At 45.1% G+C, this 27,650-nt stretch overlaps 1 protein-coding gene across 1 annotated transcript in view; it reads left to right on the forward strand.

Annotated features, from left to right (window-relative positions):
- The window catches only part of LOC309559853 (torsin-1A-like), a gene marked incomplete at its 5' end in the record, with an annotated part of 113,808 nt that overhangs the window by 61,842 nt on the left and 24,316 nt on the right, over positions 1 to 27,650 (forward strand). The window contains one exon of the mRNA XM_082263279.1: positions 6,710 to 6,828. Coding sequence (XP_082119405.1) covers positions 6,710 to 6,828 — 119 coding nt within the window. The remainder of the gene's footprint in view (positions 1 to 6,709; positions 6,829 to 27,650) is intronic.

Here is a 27,650-nt window from a genome sequence, read left to right on the forward strand (position 1 = left end):
TCCCGCTGATACGACTGCTTGTGGAAGAGAATTCCACATCCTTACCGCTCTTACAGTGAAGAACCCCTTACGCACTTTAAGGTTAAACCGCCTTTCCTCAAGTTTTAGTGAGTGGCCACGTGTCTTATTGTATCTCCTTTCTCTGAATAGTTTGTTCCTTATGCTAGGGTCGCCAGTACAGTATTTGTACATTGATATCATATCCCCCCTCAATCGTCTCTTCTCCAGAGAGAATAGGTTCAGTGCTTGTAGTCTTTCCTCATAGCTGATGTCCTCCATTCCCCTAATTATTTTTGTTGCCCTTTTTTGGACTTTCTCCAGTTCCAGCACATCCTTCCTGAGGACCGGTGCCCAGAACTGGACAGCATACTCCAGATGTGGCCGGACCAGAGTCTTGTAGAGTGGAAGAATAATCTCTTTATTTCTGGAGTGAATCCCCTTTTTTATACAACCCAGTATTCTGTTGGCTTTGCTTGCGGCGGCTTGGCATTGCATGCCACTGCCAAGCCTGTTGTCTACCAGTACCCCCAGGTCCCTTTCCATCCTAGACTCACCCAGAGGTTCCCCCCCTAGTGAGTAGCTTGCTTTCTGGTTTCTGGCCCCCAAGTGCATTACTTTACATTTTTCTACATTAAATCTCATCTGCCATGTAGTTGCCCACCCCGTTATTTTGTTCAGGTCTGCTTGCAAGATTTCCACATCCTGCATAGAAGATATTGGCATGCCTAATTTAGTATCATCTGCAAATACTGAGATTGTACTAGATATCCCCTCCTCTAGATCATTTATGAATAAATTAAACAGGATTGGTCCCAGGACAGAACCCTGGGGGACCCCACTTTCCACACCCGCCCAATCCGAGTACTCCCCATTAATCACCACCCTCTGTACTCTCCCCTGGAGCCAGTTCTCTATCCAGGTACTCACCTTATGGTCCATACCTACCTTCCTTAGTTTGTACAGTAAGCGTTTGTGGGGAACGGTGTCAAAGGCCTTTGCAAAGTCCAGATACACCACATCCACAGGCTTACCTTTATCTAAGTGGCAGCTCACTTCATCGTAGAAGGTTAATAGATTGGTTTGGCACGAACGATTTTTCATGAATCCATGCTGATTACTACTTATAATACCGTTTCATTACTAAAGTCTTGTATGTGGTCCCTTATCATCCCCTCCAAAATTTTGCAGACTACTGATGTTAGGCTGACCGGCCTATAGTTACCCGGGATATATCTCGGCCCCTTTTTAAATATTGGTACCACGTTGGCTTTTTTCCAATCAGCTGGCACCATACCCGTCTGTAAACTATCCTTAAAGATCAAGAATAATGGTCTGGCAATCACCTGGCTGAGCTCATTAAGAACAATTGGGTGCAAGCCATCCGGTCCCGGGGATTTATTTATGTTAAGTTTCTCTAGTTTAGCTCTAAGTCTATCCTCTGTTAGCCATGGCGGCACTTCCTGAGGTGTATTATTTAGTTCGGCCTTACAAGCGGGGTTCGTGTAGCCCCCCGATTCCTTTGTGAAGACTGAAGAAAAGAAATTATTTAACACTTCCGCCTTTTCTCTGTCCTCTGTGGCCATTTTTCCTTTATCATCTTTTATGGGGCCAATGTGCTCTGATCCATCACCCCTCACCGCCTTGTTTGACAACCCTTCCTTACCACAGGGTATGGGATCTCCCTCAGTGGTCCTTTTTCCTGCATCACTTGGCCTGTGGCACGCACTTTCATACATCCTCATTCTCATGATGGGAGGCCTGCTGTCCCTGTGGGTGGGAGTGACTGACTTACTTTGCTTCACCTGTCTTCTTTTTGTACCAACTTATTTACCTTTTCACATACCCTTAACTGAATATGAACGGCTATGCACCCAGACATTTACTCTTCTCAAGTTATAAATCACTACACACTTTATTACACTCAGCTACCTACTTACACTAGGCGGCGATCCGTGGATTTGGGCAGCTTTGAGGGTGTCACATGAGGAAACTAGTAGGGCGGGACTAGGAAGTTTGAACGTAATGCGCATGTCCGTTTCGAGCTCACAGCTGGGAACACAGTAGCCGGAGACAAACGATTTTAACACAGAGTGTCTACATAGATTGTTTCCTATTACAGTATCCATGCTGGAACCCTTAGTGTCGGGATGAATTGTGGAATGTGAGTTGTAATTCTACTAAATAAAAGTTTATGTATTGTACGGAATTACGCTATGTTAGTTCATCTTTTTTCCTAAAGACTGACTGACTACATGTAGTTGTCTGTCTGAGGAGGATCTATTGGAGTGAATTATTAACCTGCATATTGGATATAAAAAACAAGCTGAACTGCTGGTTTATAATCTTACCAGCTACTCCATCTGGTGAGTCAGTTTGGGGTGACTGGTGGAAGCAGCACATAGGGTGATTTTCGGCACACACCTTTCGTTCAGGATTTGTCACAACAGATATTTATTTGCACTTTTTTGCACATTTTCTTGCATCCTTTTTGCACTTTATTGGACTTTTCTTGGGATTTTTAATGATCACTAATGATTTATATTTGTGAGTTTTTTGTATGATTTTAGCATTGAATTTGTCACAGATATGAATTGTTGATAATTTATTTAGATTGTTTACATATATTTGCACATAGATTTTGGTCATATGGCATGAATATTTGATTGTGATTTAGTAGTGTCACATGTAAATTTTAGAAGTTATGCAGATTTAGTCACTTTCTTCAGCACTGTGCCTTTTTTATAATGAATATTATATTTTATTATATATTATATAATTGGTGATGCACATATCACTTTATGACACGCACTTTTTTATTTTTGCGCTAATTTTTTATCTGTTTTTCATCCTGCTGCTGCATCCATTTGCAGTTAATTGGCAGCAATTATACTCTTAATTGTTTTTTTTATACAGCCTTGGATTGTCCTGGTGCTAGATCATAATAATTTTATTTTTGAGAAATATAAACTCTTTTGGTTTACCTGGCTTGACTTTTCTAATGCTGATGTTTTGAAGACCATGTTATGCTCGGGATAGAATATTCCAATACAGTAACGTAGCTCATTACCAACGAGGCTCAAAGGTTATATCACCTGTGATGTATTTCAGTTTTCTTGCAAACCTGGCCTGTTATTGTGCCCTGAGGCCTGGAGTTGAGAAACACTGCAGTAATAGGACTCCCTCTTTTGAGCCCACCCTCTTTAGGGGAATTGAGGCACAGAAAAGAAACGGTGGGTACACTGATGGTTACTTCTTCTGTACTAATGCAAACAGATGTATGTTTTCCCAATGGACAATTCTTACGTGAATTAAATGTAATATGGTACATGCACATGGTACTGTCAATTATTATAGTGAGGACATATTGCATAATACACCCTGGTACAGATAGGGTTTGATGATTGTTCTTTTGTAAATTGGATCTCTGAATTACATACACATTTATGATGTCTGAAGGGCGGGACCGACCAGTGAGGGAGGTCCAGTATGCTGCTCTATAGATGTGTAGTGGGTCATTTGTGTCTTTGGCTCTGAGGAAGAGGGTTCTCCCTTTGAACGCGTCAGCCTTACCATTACTGACGCCATACAGGACTTCCGGCAGCACTGGAAGAATCCATGTCCTGGAGGTCACCTGTTCAGACCTTCTCAAACGTTAATTGTGTATCACACAGTTACACTAACGATTCTTTCATTAAGCATTATCTAGGTTGATTTACGCTTTATCAAACAGAGATCAACCACTGTGCCCTTCCAGGCAGTGGCTATCGTTATCTTAGCGACTAGAAACATATAGTAAATCAATGTCTGAGTATGCCAGGGAAGATTATCAACTAGTTCATTAGGAGCAAATATTACAAAGAGCGCTAGGGTTGCACAATAGTGACTTATTTTATTATTATACATAGCTTAGAAGGGAGAACAAGTTCAGGAGAGTAGTATGTGGGGAAGTAATAAATAGTAATAAGTCATCAGCAAACAAGATGCATTTGTGAAACCTATTCCCACTTACTACACCAAGAATAGTGGGATCAGAGTTGATAGCAATAGCTAGTCTCAGGAGCGATAATAAATAGGTGGTGGAAAGGGGCCACCCCTGTCTGGTTCCCGCCACAATGGTAAAAGAGCCGGATTTGTAGTCCCTCATCAATATTTGGGCTGTTGTAGGGGCATAGCTACAGGAGTCACAGGGGTCACCAACTCGACACCTGGTTACAATATAGGCCGACACATCGAACAGCAGTGGCCTGAACCCTGCTGAAAGCATTGATAACCAGGGCTTTTTTTCAGCCAGCCCTGTGCTAGCCGCTCGCTGCTGTCACTTTTAAACAAAGAAGCATGGCTTCTGTCTTCACATGACAGCGATCCTCTCCTGGTGTTCTACAGAAAACTCCAACTTGTCAAAATCTCCAACCACATCACTTCCAGTGACTTTACAGCAGGAATAATTGGAGATTTAGTCGGGTTGCTGTTTTCACAGACCATCGGCAGCCAATACACCCTGATACACGACCAGTTGCCTCTTTTCACAGAATATCGGGTAAGGAGTACAAAAGTTGTCTCCGCCTCGGAGGTGGCCATGTTGTTGGTTAATAGCGGCTGTTACTAACAATGTCCAAGCATTATAGCCACCGTCGGGGAGCCCCAAGACAGCAGGAAGGGGGCCCACTGCAGAACACATGAAAGGAGTCAGCTGTGGGACTGTAATAAATGGCCCCACAATGGGAGTAAAGGGCTGGGATCAGTGGGAAACGCCCTGGCTGCGGGTGAGGTGTCATAAGTGCCATAACAGTACATAGAAAAGAGAGGCATTTGGGACCAAAATTCCATCTGGAAAAACTTGCAAGACGTAGATCCAGGAAACTGTGTCAGACACTTTGCGTATATCTAATGATAATGATATCTAATGATAATAGCTCCTTGATAATACCTTTTCAGAGGCCTTTCCCCATCCCAGGAAGAATCAAATCTATAGACTAGGGATGGGCGAACTGCCGACCGAGCACTGGTTCGGCCCTGAACAGCACCCCTGTTCGGGTGTTTGCTGAACACCCGAATTTGCGGTGTGCTCGCTGGGATGTCCCCCCCCCCCCCCCCACCGAGTGTACAGCAGTGAATAGGTTAAGGAGCCAGCCGGGAAGCTGGCTGCCGCTTTCCCCACTGACAGCTGAGTGTAAAAAAAAAGAAAAAAAATGCCCAAAAAAAAAAATAAAAAATACACTTTGGGCCTGATACTGATTTTAAAGAGGAGTTTCAGTTTCCTGTTAAAAAAAATAAAAGTCAGTAGCTACAAAAACTGTAGCTGCTGTCTTTTAAAAAACACTTTCCTGTCACTTACCTGTCTCTAGATCCAGCGGTGTTCACCCGCTGTCTTCTTTCTTCAGCGCCGGCATCTTCATTATGGGCACCTGGCTCTGACAACTTGCGCAGTGCTGCGCATTGTGAATGGTAGATGCAGTCTTCTGGGACCTGTCAGTGTCCCAGAAGACTGCAGGGAGGAGGAGAGCTTCAGTTTCCGACCTTCCTAGGCAGTGGGAGCGGGTACCTGTCAAAATTGGGTACCTGGTTCCTCCCTGCTCCTCAAAAGTAACAGTTCTTCAAGAGGAGCAGGGGACGAGTTGACAACTTCCCCTTTTGGTTGGAGCTCCGCTTTAAGGGAAACCCAATGCCAAATTTTATTTCAAAACAGCGTAGGTTCTCTCCCAAAATCCATACCAGACCCTTAGGTCTGGTATGGATTTTAAGGGAAACCCCCCATGCCAAAATTAAAAAAAAAAAAATGGCATGGGGTCCCCTTGCAAATCTATACCAGACCCTTATCCTAGCATGCAGCCTGGCAGGCCAGAAAAGGAGGGGGGAACGAGAGAGCCTGGGCCACAGGCCTCAACATGCATGCTTGGTCGGTGACGTCACATGGGGGTGGTGCCACCAGGTGATGTCGCCAGGGTGTCCCGCCCCTTACCTATGTAAGAACTGTCAAATGGTGGAACAGGCAGTCGGTGGTTAGCCTTCGTCGCAGGAGGAGCTTTTTTTTTCTTTTTTCAGGTCCGGCAGTGCGGCAGGCGTCATGATTGAGGAGGGATCTACATCAGGGGACATTGTTTTTTTTTTTTTTTTTAAAAAAGGAATGTCTGTCTGTGTTTTTCTTTCTTTTTGAACTTTTTTGGTGAATGAGTAGGGGTACAATACCCCCCATACTTAGTTACATTAGGAACAGCAGAGATCTTGTTAAAAGGGGCTTCCAGATTCCAATAAGCCCCCACCCGCAGATCCACATAACCACTGCCCATTGTTGTGGAGACGAGGGCCTTGGTCCCATCAACATGGGGACAAGGTTCTTTGGAGTGGGGGGCGCAGAGTCCCCCTGCCCCAAAGCACCCCTCCTTGTTGAGGGCATGTGGTCTGGTTTTTTTCAGGAGGGGGGGGCACTCGCTCCCCCTCCCCCTTTTCCTGGCCTGCCAGGCTGCATGCTCAGATAAGATTCTGGAATGGATTTTAATGCAGTTCAGTCTGGTACCGTAAATTTTGGTTCGCAATTTTAGATTGCAGTTTTAAAGAGATCGGTCTATAATTTGTGATACCACCAGAGTTTTTATATGGCTTCTCCTGAAAAGAATCTGTTACTTTGTCTACTCGTCAGGTTTTATTTTCTAGCTTTGGCTGTGTTAGAATAAAAAACACTGCATCACATTATTTCCTTTGTTTCCATTAGCAATGCAGGGGGCAAATTGATCAACAGATTGGTGCTGGAATCCAAAAAGAGGAGAGAGGATCTGGAGCTGCAAGATCTGGAGTCTGTGCTTTTTGTTGAATTATTCAACAACAAAAAAAGTAAGTGCTATTGGGTCAGAGCTGAACATTGTAATGTAGAATTTGGTCAGTTCAGTCTGATTTGTATTGGTCACCTGTCTCCTGGGATTTGTTCTGTCCTGTGCTGGAGGCTGCAGGCAAAGCACATAATTCAGTAATAAATGAGTACGTTGTACGTTGGATAGCTATTTAGTACTTGCAGTTTTGAATTTTTGGGTGCTTTGTTTGAAATAAAAAGTGTTCCATAAGGAATGTGTGCATTAAAATGGTTAAGTCAACACAATAAAAACATGTGTCTGTGTTATATAAAAAAATCTGCCGATCTGTACCTATATCAAAGCGTCTCCCAGCACTCACGTGACTCCTCAGCTTTCTCCTCTCTCCGGACTGACAGCTATAGCGGGCAGGGCAGAGCACTCCCGCTGATATCAGCCAGGGAGGAGAGAGAAGAGAAAGCCAAGAAGTCACGTGAGCACCAGAAGACGCTATGATATAGGTGCAGATCAGTAACTTTTATATATAACATTGTTACAGAGGGGATGGGATTTTTTTATTGTACTTATCATAGCAGCAGGAGGGGAGGAGGCAAGCACTGACACAGAGCAGACTGGAAGGGAGGGAGGGAGAGGAGGACAGAGAAGGACAGAGCAGAGCTGCGGATGACGGAGGCACGTAGACTGACCATGGTTTTTGTGGTCAGCACCCATGATAAACCATGGTCAGTTTGCAGCGAGGAGGGTATAACCAGGCAGGATTAGCCAGGTATTTTAGGTGATACAAGGGGCCAAATTACACAGCACAAGCACTGTGCTGTTATTCATGCTTTAGGGGGAACAAGATCTGTTTTTTTTTTTTTTTGGTAACAAAAACAAACAGTTTAAGACAGGAAGTGTCCAAGGAGACACAGGCAACATATTCTGGAACATTGAGTTGCTTTTTGTTTCATGAGATGGTACGCGCTCCTTCCATTATGTCTCAGTTTTTTTCTAGTATCCTTAGGAAAACAGACATTTTCTCTATACCCTGAGGGAAGCAAACCATTTCCTATGTCAATTTTTGTTTTTATCAGTATTTTTTTCTCACATTCTTTGATCAAAATTCTTTGATGCGCAGCACATGAACACTGCCAGGAAGAAGAAGCAGGGCCCGCCTGTAATGTTGCCTTCTAAACACTGGACTCTGCGCTAGGTTCTCACCTAGGCAGGCAGTCAGACAACACCATAGCCGTGGCTTACATCAGCCACCAGGGAGGAACCAGATGTCTCTCCACTCAAAGAGAAGCAAATCTGATTCTGGTTTTGGTGAAACTACACATTCCAGCTCTGACTGCCATGTACATTCCTGGTGTTGAAAATTGGCAGGTGGACTTCCTTAGTCATCATGGTCTGAACTCCACAGAGTGGTCTTTTTCACCTCAAAGTGTTTCTGGACTTCGGTTGCAAATGGGGGGCATGGGACATGGACCTCTTTGGCTTCCTGGTTCAACAGCAACCAGAACAGGTTTGTCTCAAATTCCATTGATCCTTTAGCCTTTGCTGTAGATGGTCTGGTGTCTCTGTGGGATCAGGTAAAGTGGTATTGAACCCAAAAGCAAACCTTTATTATATTGCAATATGATCCAAAAAGCCTGTGTGTAAACATAAAAAGTGAAATAAAGTCAAATAAGGTAAACCTGATAGCTTATGCTCGTCAAACAATTCAGACTCGGGGCTAATTCAGACACAAGCTGGTATTCTACATTGTGGATAGAAATGTTAAGAGCCTACTAGGCTTACCAGACAGCATGCGCCTAAATCTAATCCAACTCAGTCCAGAAGTACATGCATTACAACAACAGGCTCCTGAGATGACCGATTTATGAGGACTTATTTCGAACAGACACTGTTGGTAAGCTTTCAGTCATGTATCACATGTGCTTAGATGAAATGGTACAGCCTATTGTGTGTGACCCTCTAAAGAATCCCACTAGCTATAAAAGACAAAGTCTTGCAAGAGTCGGCAAAGATGACTAGACTGGGCATTAATGCACCAGTGCAGGAGGCTACCCCCTGGTTTTCTGCCATGGCAGCAGTAGTCAAGAAAGATGGCACTGTCTGCATATGCATTGATCCTGTGGACCTCAATAAGGCTCTCCTGAGGCCTTATCACCCATTAAAGACTGTAGAGCAAGTGATCGCTGATATGCCACAGGCAAAGGTCTTTAGCATTCTAGATACAAAATGTAGATTCTGGCAAATCCCTCTGGATGAGGAATCCTCATTACTCACAACATTTATGACCCCATTTGGGAGATACAACTGCTTTTAGATGCCATATAGAAATTTCAACTGGAAACAAAGTCTTTCAGAAATGTATGGAACAGCTCTTTGCTGGACAGGCATGTGAAATAGTAGTTGATGATATCTTGATTTGGGGATCCTCCATTGAGGAACATGACGGACGACTTAAATGCGTACTAGACCGTGTCAGAGCCATCAGTATGAAGCTCAACCCTACCAAATATCACTTCAGGGTCTCAGAGGTGCAAGATGTTGGACACCTTCCCACGGAGAAAGGTGTCAAGCCTGACCCAGAAAAAACCAAAGCCATCTATCAAATGCCTGCTCCAGGCGACAAACATGGATGGCAAAGGTTTCTTGGCATGACCAATTATCTCTCGAAGTTCATTCATCACTACAGTGAGATAACATCTCCACTTCCTCAGCTTCTGCACCAAGATGCCAACCGGTGTTGGACTGAACAACATGCTGTTGCTGTGGACAATTAACTAGTCCACCTGTCGTACAGTATTTTGATGTGCATAATCCAGTGGTATTGTCTGCTGATGCTTCCCAGCATGGTCTTGGTGCAGTCTGTCTTCAAGTTGGGAGGTCTGTGGCTTTTGCATCAAGAGCCCTCACTGAGACTGAAGCATGCTATGCACAAATTGAGAAGGAATTATTGGGACCAGTTTTTGCCTGTGTAAAATTCTATGTTTATATCTATGGCCACCCTGTGACTGTGGAGACAGATCATCGGTCACTCATAATCATACTGAAAGAAACCGTGTACACAGCATCTGCACGCATCCAGCGAATGATGCTAAAGCTTCAATGCTACCACCTGAATGTAATCTATAAACGGGGCCGTAAACTGTTTGTTGCAGATGCTCTTTCACCCGCACATGTGCCCACTTCTGATAACTCTGGAGCTATTGAGGATTATGATGTGTTGGCTCTGGATGGGGTGTTGGGGTGATTCAAGAACTAAAGCAAGTAACACAGGCAGATGCCACCTGTCAGCGCCTCATGGACATTATTCTCAATGGGTGGCCTTGCTCCTTTAAGGAAATCCCCCATGATATCCGACCATTCTACTCTATTGGGGATGAATTGACAGTGGATGATGGATTAATCCTGCATGGTTAGAGATATCTAATATCTCACTCTCTCCAGAAATACTACTTGACACAGCTCCATCAAGGTCATCCTGGCATTCATTCCACTAAGCAAAGGGCACGTTAAACCATGTTTTGGCCCACTATATACACTGATATTGAAAGAGAAGTTTCCAGATGTGCCCCATGCAATGCTCTATGACCGCACCAGATGAGAGAACCTTTAACTCTTCACTAAATACCTGACAGACCATGGTCTATTACAGCAGCTGACATATTTGGGTGATCAAACAAGTATTACCTGTTCTTGGTAGATTCGTACTCTGGCTGGTGGGAATTTGATGTCCTCCCAAACACGTCCAGTAATATAGTGATAAGGACATTAAAGCGGATTTTCTCCACACATGGAATTCCCTATCAATTGATAACTGACAATGCAACATCATATTCAAGCAGATGATTCAAGACTTTGCTCACCAATGGGATTTTCAGCACTTCACTAGCAGTCCCAATTACCCTAGATCCTATAGGCTTCCAGAGCGTAGTGTAAGTTCGGCCAAGCATCTACTAAAGGAATCTGCACATAATGGTTCTGACGTTTATGTAGCCCTACTCAACCTCCGCAACACACCTAGGGATGGCATGCCTTCTCCGGCACAACGTTTACCATCATGAAAAACCAGGACTCTGATTCCCATGCTCCCATCCCAGCTCCTGCCACAAGTTTAGAGTGATGTTCAGGCTGCTTTATTTACACTCAGGCAAAAAGAAAAGATGAGCCATGACAAATCGGCCAGATGCCTTTCTCCTCTGGAGCCTGGGCAGGTGGTAAGGATGGAGACAGCCCGTGGGTTTGACAAACTGGCCACGGTTCATGGAAAGGCCTGGCAACCAAACAGCTATGTTGTCCATCCTGATGGTAAGACCTATGTAAGGAACCGCCATCACCTCCTACAGATACCTGCATCATATGGTACTGCCGCTGCCCATGTGCCTATGATCACTTCAGGACCCCAAGCACAGTCATATGCCGCTGTGCCATTTGACACTTTGAAAAATGGATGTAACACACAACCACAACAAAATGATGATGGTGACAGGCAAAAGGTTTCAGACTTGCAAGCCCCACAAGTTGTTACTCGATCTGGAAGAGTGCGTAAACCCAATCCAACGTTCCAAAACTTTATCACACACTGATTCTTACTCACCATTTTGCTTTTTATATTGTAGTTTGTTATTGTTCCTTGCTAGGTTGCACTTCTTGTTGGTTCTATATTACAGTTTATTTACATATGCACATCTTTTCTTTAAAAGGGGAAAGATGTAGACTATGTATGTGTTGCATATTTACATAGATGTGTGAGGACCTGGGGGTGGGAACAGGAAGTAGGAAGTGATGAAATAAAACTAAAAAAAAGGTTTACACGTGGCTCAGGAGTAAATAAAGCGCATGCATGCAAAACATGTCAAGGCAATGTCTCCATGCGTTCCAGGCTGGTTCACAGTTCCGGGTTTGAGACTTCTGCCTTGACTTCGAGTCGCAGTCACGTCAGGCTCGTACACGGCTTTCACACAGCCCTTCTGGATTGCTGTCCATCTTCAGTCCATCCACAGGGGTTCGGCCACAGCTCACCCAGTAGACCAGCAGTCATTACCGATCACCATCTGAACAGACCGGTCTGGTACAGCATTGGTTTTTATATTGACCTTTATTGTATTTTAAACTTTGACATTCTTCAATAAATGTTTTTTTTACATCCATCAGCTTGTTTAACAGCACTTTGATAACACCAATATCTGGACAGTGCTGTTCTCTTCTTTTGGTTACTTTTTGACTTTCTTTCAGCACTTATTTGGCAGCAGCACCGATTTGGCCTGAAACTTCTCACAGTATAGGTGCTGCAGGGACAGTGCTGGAACTTTTGGTGTAATTACACGCGGCTCATGGCTGGCTGGAAATAAACAAGTTCTTTACAAGGTTCGTCTGAGGACTCATCATTGCTTCTACAAAATCTATAACCACCTAACACCCAGGGCCAATCATAGGGTCACAGACACCTGGGTGCAGAAATATTTCTGGCACCCCCACATGGGTGTGGCCATCTTAATTCCCTCCCCCCCTTACAAATGTTTCTTTGGCAATAAATGCAGCCTCATCAGTGCCATTCAATGCACCCTTAGCAGTGCCCATCAATGCAGCCTCACCAGTCCTCCATCTCATTTTTTGAGTCCCTAAAATGTAAGGTCAGTACAAATACCCCCAAAGGGGCCCCTTTTTAGAAAGTAGACAGTCTGAGGTATTTAGTAAGAGGCATGGTGAGTTTTTTTAAGTTGTAATTTTTTTTGCCAATTTTATTTGGAAAATGATTAAAGTAAATATACAGTATATATACATATATATATGAAATGCATACAGGTGCATCTCATAAAATTAAAATATCATCAAAAAGTTAATTTATTTCAGTAATTCAATTCAAATAGTGAAACCCCTATATTTTATATAGATGTGTTACACACAGAGTGATATATTTCAAGCAATTCTTTCTTTTAATTTTGATGATTACAGTTTTACAGCTACTGAAAACCCAAAATCTCAGAAAATTAAAATATTACATAAGACCATAAAAAAATAAGGATTTTAATACAGAAATGTTAGCTTACTGAAAAGTTATGTACAGTATAGTATGCACTCAATACTTGGTCGGGGCCCCTTTTGCATGAATTACTGCATCAATGCCACGTGGAATGGAGGTGATGAGCTTGTGGCACTTCTGAGGTGTTATGGAGGCCCAGGTTGCTTTGATAGCGACCTTCAGCCTGTCTGCATTGTTGGGTCTGGTGTCTCTCATCTTCCTCTTGACAATACCCCACAGATTCTCTATGGGGTTTAGGTCAGGCAAGTTTTCTGGCCAATCAAGCACAGTGATACCATGATCATTAAACCAGGTATTGGTACTTTTGTCAGTGTGGACAGGTGCCAGGTCCTGCTGGAAAATGAAATCAGCATCTCCATAAAGCTGGTCAGCAGAGGGAAGCATGAAGTGTTCTAGAATTTCCTGGTAAAATCCTTTGCTTTGCTGGAGTACATTACAGGACACAGGTTGTCGCCTCTTTTCTCACAATCTACTCCTGTTATCGCTTGCTACAAAACTGAGGCTTGCTGGGAGTTGGAGGGGTTTTACAGAGCTGTATTTACAGTTCTTGTTTGCCAGTGTTCAATTTACCAAAAGCAGCAGCCTAACCCATTGTTCTGAATATTTCTGTGTCCAGTAATGTGCTCCAAGAAAATTATTTTTGGTAAGGCAAAAATCCTATTTAAAAAAAAAAAAGCAGTTGTTTATGATGATGCCATTCAGTAATGCCCCATACACACGTGCAGATTATCTGCAGACTTACCTTTTCTATGTAGTGCAAGGGCCTGCCGGATTGCATACAAATTGAAAGTGTTTAGGTTTGACCTCATATTATATGATTTTGGTAAGTCTGCAGACAATCTGCACGTGTGTATGGGGCATTAGTGATTACATCTACATAGAGTCCTGCCAACAAGTGTAAAGGCCTATTCATCCTATGACTACCCAATGAGAGTTCCCATATTGGCTTCTGTGTGCTGTCATTGGGGCTTAGTTATGTTGGCAGGTTTTTCACCAAAGTTGCTGAAATCCAGGCCTCTGGTGACAGGGAGTCTTTTGTGGTGGCTGCTCTGAGTTTAAAAATGATAAACACATTTGGTTCACGTAGGTTTTACTAAAAAAAAGGTCACTGTTCATTTCAGGTGGAGGAGAAGCATACGTAACATCAAGAAACAGAAAGCTCAGACTATTTCATAAAGCAGTTGATACTTTAAATTATTCTTCAAAGAGGGGAAGTCCTGGGCTGCAGAGCAAAGCAGCCACCATGCATAAAACTTTGGCAGAGCCAGATTTAACAGGGAAACAGCATACACTATTATTACTTTATGGATTTGAGAACTGCTTTAATGGAACTCTGTCACTTTAAGAAAACTGAAAACTACTCATAGGCAGTGTTGGGGTAGTTACTCAAAAAATGTAATTAGTTACTAGTTACTTCTGTAAATTGTAACGAGATTACTTTACTAGTTACTGCATTTGAAAAGTAACTTCACTACTTATTACTTTACTTTCCTCTTTCTTAATTGACCGTGTAGAAGAAGATACATGACACTCTTTCTGCATAGAGTTTATTGTATAAACACAGGCTTTGGGAAACATGAGAACAAAACCTGAAAAAAAACAGAATAAAACATAAAGTGCAACAAAAAGTCATAAACTTCATCCCTCTCTATTCTTCGAAATAACGATTGTATCGCACGGCTTGGGTAACGCAGGAAAGCGCGTTCCTATAGCCTAGTAAAGTAGTGTAGTTACCTCCTATAGCCTAGTAAAGTAGTGTAGTTACCAATATTAGTATTGTAACTAGTTACGTTACTTCGTTACCAAAAAAAGTAATGTAGTTACTGTAATCCGTTACTTTGTAACTCGTTACCCCCAACACTGCTCATAGGTATGGAATACAGTCACTTAGGAGTGCCCATACCTTCCCATGCTTACCTGCATTCCTGCTGCAGTTTTCAATTTTGTATGCTTTGCCTGAATACTAAGCTGTGCTTTAGCATTTCCTCATTGTACTTGAGCTTGCCCACCCTCTCCCTCCTTTCACATATTCCTGGAAGCCAGTGAGACTGCCTATCATGCTTTTTAGCAAACTCTCTGGTGCCATATTTGGCACCTTTTAGGGGGGGAGGGGGGAACAGGTACCCGTTTTTGACAGGTACCTGTCTCAATTTCCGTGAGAACCGACTGCAGCGAGGTCCCTTGGAAGTTCTTGCCCCCTCCTCCTTCCTCCGCTGCCAGGCCAGTTTAAAACGCAGCGCACTTTGCGCATGCGCAGTAGGGAACCGGCTGTGAAGCCGAAAGGCTTCTATCACGTACCTTGAGATGGGCCTGACACTGTGAGGAAGGCCTCCCTTGCGCCTCCGACTCGGGACCCCTGATAGTGCAAACAGGGGACACCGGGTGTAGAGTAGCACGAGCGCCTGGAGTTTTGCTTGAAGCGGACGATTGCTACTGGTGAAGGTTGCCAGAGAAGTCCGATGAGCAGGGTGTTGTGCAGGCAGCAGGTGCTGGAAGCAGGGTTTCCTGGATAACAGGAGGAGCTTCCCAGGCAGGATGGACGGATCTGGGAATGACAGAAGCGTAGTAAGACAAGCCGGGTCAGGAGCCAATCGGTAACGTATAAGCCAGTAGGAGCAGACAGGAAGAGTGGTCACGGGACAAGCCAAGGTTGGTGCAGGTGGAGATCAGAGAATCGTCAGGACAAGCCGGGTCTGGAACTAGGAACAAGTGCAGGTAAACAGGTAACAGGTATCCAAGGCTGAAGACAAAGCAGCACTGAACCTGTGTGCTGATCCAGCTTAAATAGTGCTCTTCCTTGATGAGAAGGGTGGAGCCAGGATTAGGCTGTGGGTTTAACTCATCCTCTGCCAGAGCCTTCCTGACATGCCCCCCCCCCCCCAATGGGCAGCCTCCGGATGCCCAACTGGGCCATTCTTGCTGGGTGGGCCCGGTTGAAAGCCTGTATGAGTCTTTTGGCATGGATGTTTTCTTCAGGTTCCCAGGAATTGTCTTCAGGACCATACTCCTTCCATTTAATCAGGTACTGTACCTGATTCCTCCTTTTCCTGCAACCCACAATTGCTTCGACCTCAAATTCCTCTTCACTGTCCACCATTACTGGCTCGGGGGGACCTGTATTTCACTCCGGAAAAGGATCAGGGATGGCAGGTTTTAGCAGGGTAACATGGAAAACCGGGTGGATTTTAAAGGAAGCTGGTAGTTCCAATTCATAAGAGACGTCATTGATTCTTCTTTTAATAGTAAAGGGACCCAAAAATTTAGGTCCAAGTTTTCTTGAGGGACAGGTAAGCTTCAAATTGGTTGTGGCCAACCATACCTGATCACCTGGTTCCAATATCAGCTCTCCCCTTCTTTTCCTGTCAAATAATTTTTTATTATTTTCCTGAGCCTTAGCCATGGTTTCCTGAAGTAACTTAGTGTTGGATGCAAAAAAGTTTACTGTGTCCTGGACAGCAGGGACAGGACATTCGGGTACTGTGGTGATCAGAAAAGAAGGATGGTAACCATAATTGGCAAAGAATGGAGTCTGCTTGGTAGCCGAATGTTCAGAGTTGTTGTATGCGAACTCCCGCTAGTGGCAATAGCGTCACCCAATCATCCCGGGAAAAGGACGAAAAACAGCGTAGATACTGTTCCAGTGTCTGATTGGTCCTTTCTGTTTGACCGTTGGTCTGTGAGTGATATGCTGAAGAAAAGGACAGTTCAATATCCAATTTCTCACAAAGGGATTTCCAAAATCTGGAGGTGAACTGGACTCCGCGGTCGGATACTATGTTGGCAGGAAGTCCATGCAGTCTCACAATCTCTTTGATGAACAACTTGGCTGTATCCATGGCCGAGGGAGTGCCCTTCATGGGTAAGAAATGCGCCATCTTGGATAGCCGGTCTACCACCAGATGGTAGTGTAGCCTTCAGATGGCAGGAGTTCAACGATAAAGTCCATTGAAATAATTTTCCATGCTCTGTCAGGGACTGGTAAGGGTTTGAGCAACCCCCAAGATTTAGACCTGGGGGTCTTGTTCCGGATACATGTAACACAGGTTTCAATGTACCTTTTACAATCCTTCTGTAGATCAGGCCACCAAAAGGTGCGTTGAAGTAGCTCAGAGGACTTATGGACTCCAAAATGTCCTGCAAGGGAATGGTCATGGCAGAGACCCAAGACAGGGACCCGCAAATTCTCAGGTACAAATATTTTGTTATTATGCCATAAAAGTCCGTCCTTAACCTGTAAGGAAACTCCGGGAAGTGGGGAAATATCCTTAGAGGCCTGTTTGAGCTGTAGCAGTAAGTCGTCTTGCAGTAACAGGAAGTTTCCTGATGACAGAATTGTATCTGGGACTGCAGATCTCTCAGCATCAGAAAACATACGGGATAATGCATCCGGTTCTGTTTTCTTTGATCCCGGCCTGTAAGTGACATGAAAGGAAAATCTGGAGAAAAAGTGAGCCCACCTGGCCTGGCGGGGTTTTAAGCGTCTAGCTGCTTGCAAGTATTCTAGATTCTTGTGGTCTGTGTACACTAGAATTGGATGGGCTGCCCCTTCTAAGAAATATCTCCACTCTTCCAAGGCAGCCTTAATTCCCAAGAGCTCTCGATCACCGACGTCATAATTTCTCTCTGCCGAAGATAACTTGCGTGAGACGAAGGCAACAGGGTGTAACAGAGCTTTGGCTCCTGCCCGCTGCGACAATACTGCTCCTACAGCCGACTCAGATGTGTCTACTTCTAGGACGTAAGGCAGGCCAGGATCTGGGTGTCGAAGGACTGGTGCAGAGGTGAAGAAATCCTTTAGGGTTTCAAATGCGGTCTGCGCCTCAGGAGTCCACAGGAAACGGATACCTTGTCTGGTTAACTGAGTGATGGGGGAGATGATTGCGGAGAAATTCTTGATAAACTTCCGATAAAAGTTTGAGAACCCTACGAACCGTTGCACCCCTTTTTTATCAGAGGGAACCGGCCAGTGTAAAATAGCAGAAACCTTTTGAGGATCCATTTTAATACCTTCTGTGGAAAGAATCAGACCCAGGAATTGGATACTCTGTCGACTGAACTCACACTTCTCAGGTTTTGCGTATAAGCCATGCTGTCTGAGACGGGCAAGGACATTTCTTACGTGTTCATGATGGTCTTCTATGGTGGAGGAAAAAATCTAAATATCATCAAGATAAACAATAACAAACAAGTCCAGAAAATCTCGGAAAATGTCATTAACAAAGTGCTGGAAGGTGGCTGGGGTGTTGCAAAGCCCAAAGGGCATCACTAGGTACTCATAGTGCCCGAAACGGGTGCGAAATGCTGTTTTCCACTCATCACCTTCCCTGATTCGCACTAGATTATATGACCCCCGTAAGTCCAATTTAGTAAAATTGGTGGCACAGCGGAGTCTCTGGAATAGTTCCGGCACTAATGGTAACGGGTAACGATTCTTAATCGTAATTTTATTTAGATCACGATAGTCCACACAGGGGCGGAGCGAGTGGTCTTTTTTTTCTACAAAGAAAATCCCAGCTCCTGCCGGGGATGTGGAAGGGCGGATAAACCCCTTTCTCAGGCTATCATCAAGGTATTCCTTTAGTGCGGAAAGTTCAAGTTCAGTGAGTGGGAAAATCCGTCCGAAGGGTATTTCGGCTCCGGGAAGAAGCTCGATAGGGCAATCGTATGGTCTGTGAGGGGGAAGAGTCTCTGCTCCCTTCTTGCTGAAGACGTCTAAGAAATCGTGGTAGATTGCAGGCACAGAAGAGCACGATTCGGTATCAGAGTCCATACACAGTAATGGAGACAGGGGGTCTTGTGGCTGGAAGAGGCAGAGTTGTTGACAGTAAGAGGACTGGAATTTAATCTCTCCCATTTTCCAATTAATGCAGGGATTGTGTGCCTGCAGCCAAGGCATGCCCAGAATGATGGGGAACAGTGGTGAGGTGATAACATCTAGGCGTAGTAACTCTTTGTGGTTACCCGATATGGTAGCATGCAAGGGAAGAGTCTCTTGTGTGACAGGTCCAGATCTGATACGAGATCCGTCAGCCAAATGGATAGTCAGTCCCTGTGATCTGGGCCTTAGGGGAACCTTTAGCTGAGTCGCAAATTTCAGGACGATAAAACAGCTACAGGCTCCTGAATCAATAATGGCGGGTGCCTGGATAGCCCCTTCTGGAAGCTGTAATGAAATAAGCACAGTCAAGTGAGATGAATTGTGGAGGCTCAACCCTTGGTTGGTAGAAGAAAGGGTTAGACACTTACGGCTTTTAGCTGGACAAGACCTCACATAGTGTCCATCTTCTCCACAGTACAGGCACAAGTTATTCAGACGCCGGCGTTGACGTTCTTCTGGGGTGAGGGAAGGACGGATTATGCCAAGCTGCATTGGTTCAGAAGAGTCAGTGGTGGGAGGAGCGGATGCTGGGAATGTCGGACCAGAAGGTCTGAAGACTCGAGGCATCATCCATACGGGTCGGGATTGATCCGATGATCTTTCTGCACGACGCTCTCTTAGGCGTCTATCGATCTGGATCGCCAGGTGTATCAGGGCTTCCAGAGTATCTGGCACCCCTACACGGGCCAATTCGTCTTTCAGACAGTCAGATAGTCCCATACGAAATTGGTGGCGGAGGGCAGCATCATTCCAGTTAGTATCAGCACTCCACCTTCTTAAGTCAGTTACATAGTCCTCTGCTGCTCTGCGGCCTTGCTGAAGGGTGTAGAGGGCCGCCTCAGCAGTAGTGGTTTTCTGGGGGTCCTCATATAACTGGGCCATAGCTCCAAAGAACAAGTTTAAACTGGATAAGCAGGGATCCTTTTGTTCAAGTAAACGGTGGGCCCAGGACTGGGGTTCGCCTTGTAGAAGGGAAATGACGAAGCCTACTTTAGTGGCCTCGAGTGAAAAAGTCCGGGGTTGTAATGCAAAATAAAGTTTGCAGGCATTATGGAAGGACCTAAACTTGCTGCGATCTCCAGAGAACTTTTCCGGAGTAGGTACACGAGGTTCTGGAGGCAAAACCATGACTGTAGGTGTAGCAGGAGATCCCCCCTGGGCGTTTGGAGAGGAGGCTGGCGGGGTAAGTAACTGGACCCGTTCTTCAAGTCGGTTATAGCCTTCTTGTAAGTCTTTGACTGATCGGGTCAGTGCCGCCAGGTGATGACATAACTCGTCCATAGGGGAGGTTCCTCGGTCAGGCTCAGACATCTGGCTGCTTTGTACTATCACGTACCTGGAGATGGGCCTGACACTGTGAGGAAGGCCTCCCTTGCACCTCCGACTCGGGACCCCTGATAGTGCAAACAGGGGACACCGGAGTGTAGAGTAGCACGAGCGCCTGGAGTTTTGCTTGAAGCGGACGATGGCTACTGGTGAAGGTTGCCAGAGAAGTCCGATGAGCAGGGTGTTGTGCAGGCAGCAGGGTTTCCTGGATAACAGGAGGAGCTTCCCAGGCAGGATGGACGGATCTGGAAATGACAGAAGCGTAGTAAGACAAGCCGGGTCAGGAGCCAATCGGTAACGTATAGACCAGTAGGAGCAGACAGGAAGAGTGGTCACGGGACAAGCCAAGGTTGGTGCAGGTGGAGATCAGAGAATCGTCAGGACAAGCCGGGTCTGGAACTAGGAACAAGTGCAGGTAACAGGTATCCAAGGCTGAAGACAAAGCAGCACTGAACCTGTGTGCTGATCCAGCTTAAATAGTGCTCTTCCTTGATGAGAAGGGTGGAGCCAGGATTAGGCTGTGGGTTTAACTCATCCTCTGCTAGAGCCTTCCTGACAGCTTCACTGCCAGTTTTGCTTACCATGAATGGTGGGAGCAGCACCAGAGAACTGATCCAAAAATCGTCTGGGGTGCTGACATTGCAGGATCCCTGGACAGGTAAGCATCCTAATATTAAAAGTTAGCAGCTACAGTATTTGTAGCTGCTGACTTTTATTTTTTTTGTGGGGGGGGGGGGCGGAACTCCGCTTTAAGTATTCTTCATCAGAGCACCTGGCATTTAGTATAGAAAGCTTCTGAAGTTGTGTGTGCCTCAGAGTGCCTGCCCTTTATTGTATACCTGTGAGCTGCTTTAATTTTTCAGGCAGTCGCTGTGTTCACACATGTCCAGTGCAAATTGTATGTCTGTTTTCACTGTGAATAAAGAAAGCATTTGTTCAGCAGTTGGGGTGTGTTTCTTATACGGTTCTGCAAGGCTCAGGGCCAGCTTTTTGTCACAGCTGCAATTTCAATGCTGGCCAATACATAGTATGTAGTACCCTCTAGTGTGCTTCTAATGTTAGTGCAGGATAATTTATGCTATGACTCATGGTTAGTTTGTGAGTCTAAAATTGGGTCAGGGTTTACTGCAGGTCAGGCTGGATGACTCACAGAGGCAGATCTCTGGTACCTCCCCCTGGATCTGAAAGTTTGGAGAAATTTCTAGAAGTTAATGGGTGGAGTCTGGGGGAACTGATCTGCATACTTGAGGGATTTGGCCAATCCCCAGGCAGAATGTCCTGGCAGGGTGTTTGAGTCCGCCCTTAAATATGAGGGAGCCATGCCAGAAGGGAGGTTGGGTGGAAGATGGAGTGCTGAGGAGTCTGTCGTGGCCTAGTAGGGACCCCTGTGTCTGGAGGGGGGGGGGCTCTACCTCCAGGCTGTGCTCGGGCTGGTTTAGGAAGATCCTGACAGCATTGCGGTTTGAAAGGAATCCTGCCTAGGGAGCAAGGAGGACACACCCAGGGATTTACAAGGAAAGAGACTGCCATATTTGGCAAGCGTGCTTAACCCTTCCCATCCCTTGCCTTGGGAGATCTTTGGAGCAGCCAGGCGGGCTGGTGGACAGAGCAGCCAGGAGGGCTGGTAGTTCTTGCAGGCACTAGAGCTGTGAGCAGTTCTACAGAAGAGAAGAGACACTCATGTAAGCAGCTTACAACATACTGTGCTATTTTCTAAAGAGTCTGAGAGCTTCTAGTCCTCAGGGGACTTTTGCTTTTGATCACTAAAGACTGTTGGAGGCCAGGAGGGTGAACAGTCCAGGATTTGTTTTTACATAGGGAGGAAGTTGTTCCCATTCATCATTTTCAGTCAAGTCGGGCATCCCATAACCCCTTTACCCCATCCAAGTTATTACCCCTAATAAAACAACAAAACCAAGCCCCCAAACTGTTTCTTATGTCTGGATGTGAGTAAGAAAATACTTGTTGCCTGGCTATGCAGGAATAGGGTAACCATTTACCAGCAGCTCCTGTGGGGGTAAAGTAGATAAAGGGTGTCAACTCCTGTAGTAGGAAAGCCATCCATGCTGAAATGCTGAACTGAATCGTGCATATACTGAACTGAATCCTGAACACGTGTACGATTCAGATGCGTTCCCAAAGAACTCAATGAGCCTGGATTTCAAATCTTCAATCTGGTGCTCATGGCTGTCGTCCCAGAAGGAAGCCTCTTCTAAACATGATGCACAAGAAAGCCTGTAAACAGTTTGATGAAGACAAGCAGACTAATGCCCCATACACACGTGCAGATTATCTGAAGACTTTTGTCTGCAGACTTACCTTTTCTATGTAGTGCAAGGGCCTGCCGGATTGCATACAAATTGAAAGTGTTTAGGTTTGACCTCATATTATATGGTTTTGGTAAGTCTGCAGACAATCTGCACGTGTGTATGGGGCATAAGGACCTGGATTACTGGAACCATGTCCTGTGGTCTGACAAGACCAAGATAAACTTATTTGGTTCAGATGGTGTCAAGCATGTGTGGCAGCAACCAGGTGAGGAGTACAAAGACAAGTGTGTCTTGCCTACAGTCAAGCATGGTGGTGGGAGTGTCATGGTCTGGGGCTGCATGAGTGCTGCCGGCACTGGGGAGCTACAGTTTATTGAGGGAACCATGAATGCCAACATGTACTGTGACATACTGAAGCAGAGCATGATCCCCTCCCTTCGGAGACTGGGCTGCAGGGCAGTATTCCAACATGATAACGACCCCAAAAACACCTCCAAGACGACCACTGCCTTGTTACAGAAGCTGAAGGAAAAGGTGATAGACTGGCCAAGCATGTCTCCAGACCTAAACCCTATTGAGCATCTGTGGGGCATCCTCAAACAGAAGGTGGAGTAGCGCAAGGTCTCTAACATCCACCAGCTCCGTGATGTCTTCATGGAGGAGTGGAAGAGGACTCCAGTGGCAACCTATGAAGCTCTGGTGAACTCCATGCCCAAGCGGGTTAAGGCAGTGCTGGAAAATAATGGTGGCCACACAAAATATTGACACTTTGGGCCCAATTTGGACATTGTCCTTTAGGGGTGTACTCACTTTTGTTGCCAGTGGTTTAGACATTAATGGCTGTGTGTTGAGTTATTTTGAGGGGACATAAAATGTACACTTTCTTTATCAAACATCACGGGATACTGAGCAGGTAATAATGGCTATCTGGGTTATACGCTACCTTTAGGTGAATGGACACTGGCAATCAATAGACAGGATGTTCCTCCCATATAACCCCTCCCATACAGGAAGAACCTCAGTTTTTTCGCCAGTGTCTTAAAAGGTGGTGGTCATGGCCAGGGCCGCTTATAAGGCAGTACAACTAGCCCTGATGTATCAGTCCAGCAGGGGGGCCCGGGCAGCTTTATAGTTATTTCTGCCAAAATAAATAAAAAGTTTTTTCTAAACCATACCCTCTTCAACTTGCTTATCAGAGGGTATTTTCCTGGGCCCCATCGGGTTAACATAGGGGCCCAGGAGATGTCAGTAAAGGAGGAACTTTTTTTCCTTTTTCTGGGCGCAGGGAGACAAGCACATGCGCTACCCATATCATAGTTCCGGTCGTGGCCACCCACTGCCTATGTTTTCACTGGCGGAGTGGTTTATTTCTACACTGCTCCCTCAGTAAGTTCCACGGACAGAGGGAGAGACTGATGTGAGGCGGGCTGGAGGCTGAGAAGGCACTGCAGGCCTTTTCTGATGGCGGGTGGCGCTGCACAGCCTCACACAATGACCCTGACTACTAAGGAAGGAAGGTAAACTCTCTGACTGCCCACTGTGTGCCTACCATCATTATGACGATCTGAGCACAGCAGCTGCTCTGTTGCTCTGTCACAGTGTCACATTGCTGTTGGGTGCTGATTATGTTAACTTTATGGCTGTACTGTATGTTACAGATTGTAACATACAGTACAACCATAACAAAATCAGCAACCAACAGTGACACTGTGACAGAGCAACAGAGCAGCTGCTGTGCTCAGATCGTCATAATGATGGTAATCATAAGCATGAGATGCTTGGTTACATTTCTGTTTGAAGGGCAGTAAATGGCTGAGCTGTGTTTTTAGGGCCCCCAAGAACTCCCCATAATAAATATTTGCCCAAGCTTTCCACTTAGATCTGCCAGTCAATTTTTTGTACAGACCTCTATGTAGATCTACAGAAGTCTGGATGTAAATGAACTGCTGTCTGTTTGCATCCACCTCCCTCGGGATCTGTTCAGTTCCTGAAAAAAATGGAAACATGACAGATCAAACAAGGCTAATGTAAATGGACACATTTCCATTTACAAGTGGCCACCCTTAGAGCCATCACAAGTCAAACCTATCCACTGTGTGGTGTATGCGGTCACAGACTGAACTGGCACAGATGTTTTAACACTGACATCTATGCCGATAAGCTTCAGTTCAGCAGGGAATCCACTCACGGATCCCTTGCTAAGCAGAGAATCTTTGTTTGAAAGAGCTCTTATGCTGGAAAGGTGGCAGCATGGAAAGTACATATGTCACAACCATAAAGCTTTTTGCACAGCAAAAATTATCCCCACTGGACCATCTACCATGTTGCCTGCTGGCCACAATCCTATTCAACTGTTATCAGGATTTTTAAGTGGTTAAAACAGGTGCAGAAAAGGTGATGCAATGCCTCCTTCCCACCAGCCAAATGCTCTCGGAAGAGTGATCTGGATGCAGATCACTCTTCAAAGAGCAATGCTAGTGTGAAAAAGCTCAAAGATTTTTAAATAATTATTGGAGTGTATGCTTCAAGGATAAGTTCACCTATTAAAAAAAATAATAAATGCACATTTTTTTGCAGGTAAAAAAAATGTGCATTTATTATATTTCTCTTTTGTAGCCTGTAAAGCATTGCACATGTGATCAGCAGATCCCTGGTGCCATGCAGGTCTTCTTCAGATCTGTCAGTATATCTGTGTACCTGTACATCCTTTACAGGCTTGCAGATACACTGACAAGAAATCAATGAACTACCACGGCACTCCACAGCACCATTGTAGGTCTTTGAGAACTATAAGCCGACAGCCACAAAGGATGTCGGGCCTTGTAGTTCATTCACACACTGAATGAACGACAAGGTAGGTGTGTGAATGAATGACGTGGCCATGCGTAGTTGATTTTAAAAAAAGTGATAGCTAGTATGGGAAAGGTCTTCCCATACTGCTGCCACAGGGTGGAGGGGGGGGGGGGGCAGTGAGTGGCGGCTGCAGGATTTGGAACATGTTACATGTTCCATCCTAAGTTTGGGTGGAACATGTAACATGTTCCCAAAGGTCATCTTTTGCTTTAAAGAAAATGTATGTCTTAAAGTCAGCGGCAACATTCTCATTAAAAAGGGATGATCTCAGGTGTGTTTGAAGCCTAGTCTAATCAAATTTATAACAGGCAGGAGAAAAACAAATATCACTTGAGGACAAGGCTGCATTTTGTTGAGGTGGGCGGGGTCGGGGGGGCCCCCTTAGGTAGGCTGTACGGGGCCCCATGATTTCTAACAGCGGCCCTGGTCATGGCTGTTAAACCTCTTCAAAATCTCAAGAGATGTTCCAGTAATTGGGCGTTCTATCGGATCCATTCAAATGGCTAAGCGCTAAAAGAGTGATACCCGAGCCTCGGCTAGAGAAGATCCGAGATTTTGCCTGTAATGTGACCCATTTGGATGCTGGACCATAGTAATGAAACCCTGTTTTTTTTATTATCCCAGGGAGTTTTAAGTAGGGTACTCTACAGGGCCAAGGGAGTGGACCCCATTAAAATGGGGGACCCGGACCTTGAAGGTTGGATTGACCAAGCTCGCCGTGATGAGTGAAGATTGGGTCCTGCTGAGGATCCTGTGGCGGGACTGGCAAGTTATTCCTTTTCTTTCTCTGATAAAGAGGTTTAAGGGAAGGAATAACGCACATTTTTGAGAGTGGCACTTGCTGATGACATCACAGACCGGCATGTGAATGTGTTCACATCCTTTTAAACATCCTGAGTGGATCACACTAGAACAAGCTGCTGGAAGCTGCTGACCGGGATCTGTTGGGACACAGAGTAGGTGGGTCAGACTGGGCATGTGAGTGACCGCGGGACAGCTTAGAAGAATGGTAGTCTGTGATAGCTGTTTAGTGCTGGATCACAGTATAATCTACCCTTGTGCAACAGAGCCTCACTTCTGGGTCTTACTTTACTAAAAGCAATGTCTTCCAGAAAGAGAAGTGGGGGGGGGGGCACAGCAGGGAAGGGGCCTAGTGTCCCCACATCAAGATTGAACAGTCCTAGTTTGATTCCCGCTGTACTCTCCCCCCCTGATAGACCTGAAGCTACTGGCCAGTCTCAGCCTTTGCGCTTGTCAGGTATGGTTGCTACCTCCAATCCCTCTGTATCTGCTTATGTTACTAAGGACGATTTGGCATTTGCCTTGGCTGGCCTAGAAGGTAATATAGCCTGCATGATTGCTTCTGTTTCACAGGGCAGGAACAAGCAGGGTAAATCTCCCTCTCCTGTACCCGGGCCCAGCAAGGGTACAGCAGGGCTTCTGTGCTCTCAAAACCTTGCAGGGGCTTCTGGTCTACAGCCAGATTGGGCAGAAGACATTGAGGAGGTAGCTATGGGTAACTTGGAGGTGGAGCAGGCTGAAGATGGTGCATCTTCTGAATATTCAGATTCTGAGGTACTGTTTGCGGCGTCTCACTCTGAGGCTACTATTCCAGTCCCTTACTGAAATGCTGCGGACTGAGTTTAAATTACCTCCCCTACAGGTATCAGCAAACATGTAAGGTTCCCCTAAATTGGGACTTTTTAGGCACATAAAGTTGAAAGGATAGATGAATAATATTAATGAAAAAATGATAAATTTTATTAAATACAAATACAAATCATGAATAAAAACAATGTGCAAGCAAAAAACGGACAGAAAGGAAATAACTCATAACGCTAGAACATAACCCGACATGTTTCGGAGCTAAAGATGCTTGCTCCTTCTTCAGGGGAGGTTCAAAGCGGTACTCTGGTGATATAAAGATATGGGCGTGTAAAAAACCAACATTTGTAAAGATTTTTTCATAATACAGGGTGACTAATACAGTTCACATAGTATAAGGCATGTATAATGAGTACTTACAGAGTTAAATCATAGCTGAGTTTAGGTGGCCTGCACAAGGGTTAAAAACAACTGGTGATGTGGATAAATCTGGCAAACACGTGCAGCAATATGGATTGTAAATTGATGTTGATATTTAGAAGGAAAGCCACAGCTGTTGGGCCAGGGAAGTGATCACAATTAAACTGGGCATCTGAAGTCCTCAGAAAAAGGGGGGAAGCCAGGTGCAGTCTCCTAGATGGGATAAGTGTCCAGTATAAGTGCTGCCGGTCTGAAAGATAGGCAGACAACAACTGATTAGCTTGAGGATTTGGTTCAGGCATATCAAGGAAACTGTATAGAAAACAGTGTATGTTTAAAAGGAAAGCCCACACATGGGGCTGCAAAATATCAAAAGGTTAAGGAATTAATTAAAAAATCAATTAAATAAGTAGATATGTTCCTTTGAAACATAAGGTAAAGGCAGAGTATTAAATATACCT

Source organism: Pelophylax lessonae, assembly GCF_965119305.1.
Source record: "Pelophylax lessonae genome assembly, chromosome: 7".
Classification (NCBI taxonomy): Eukaryota; Metazoa; Chordata; class Amphibia; order Anura; family Ranidae; genus Pelophylax; species Pelophylax lessonae.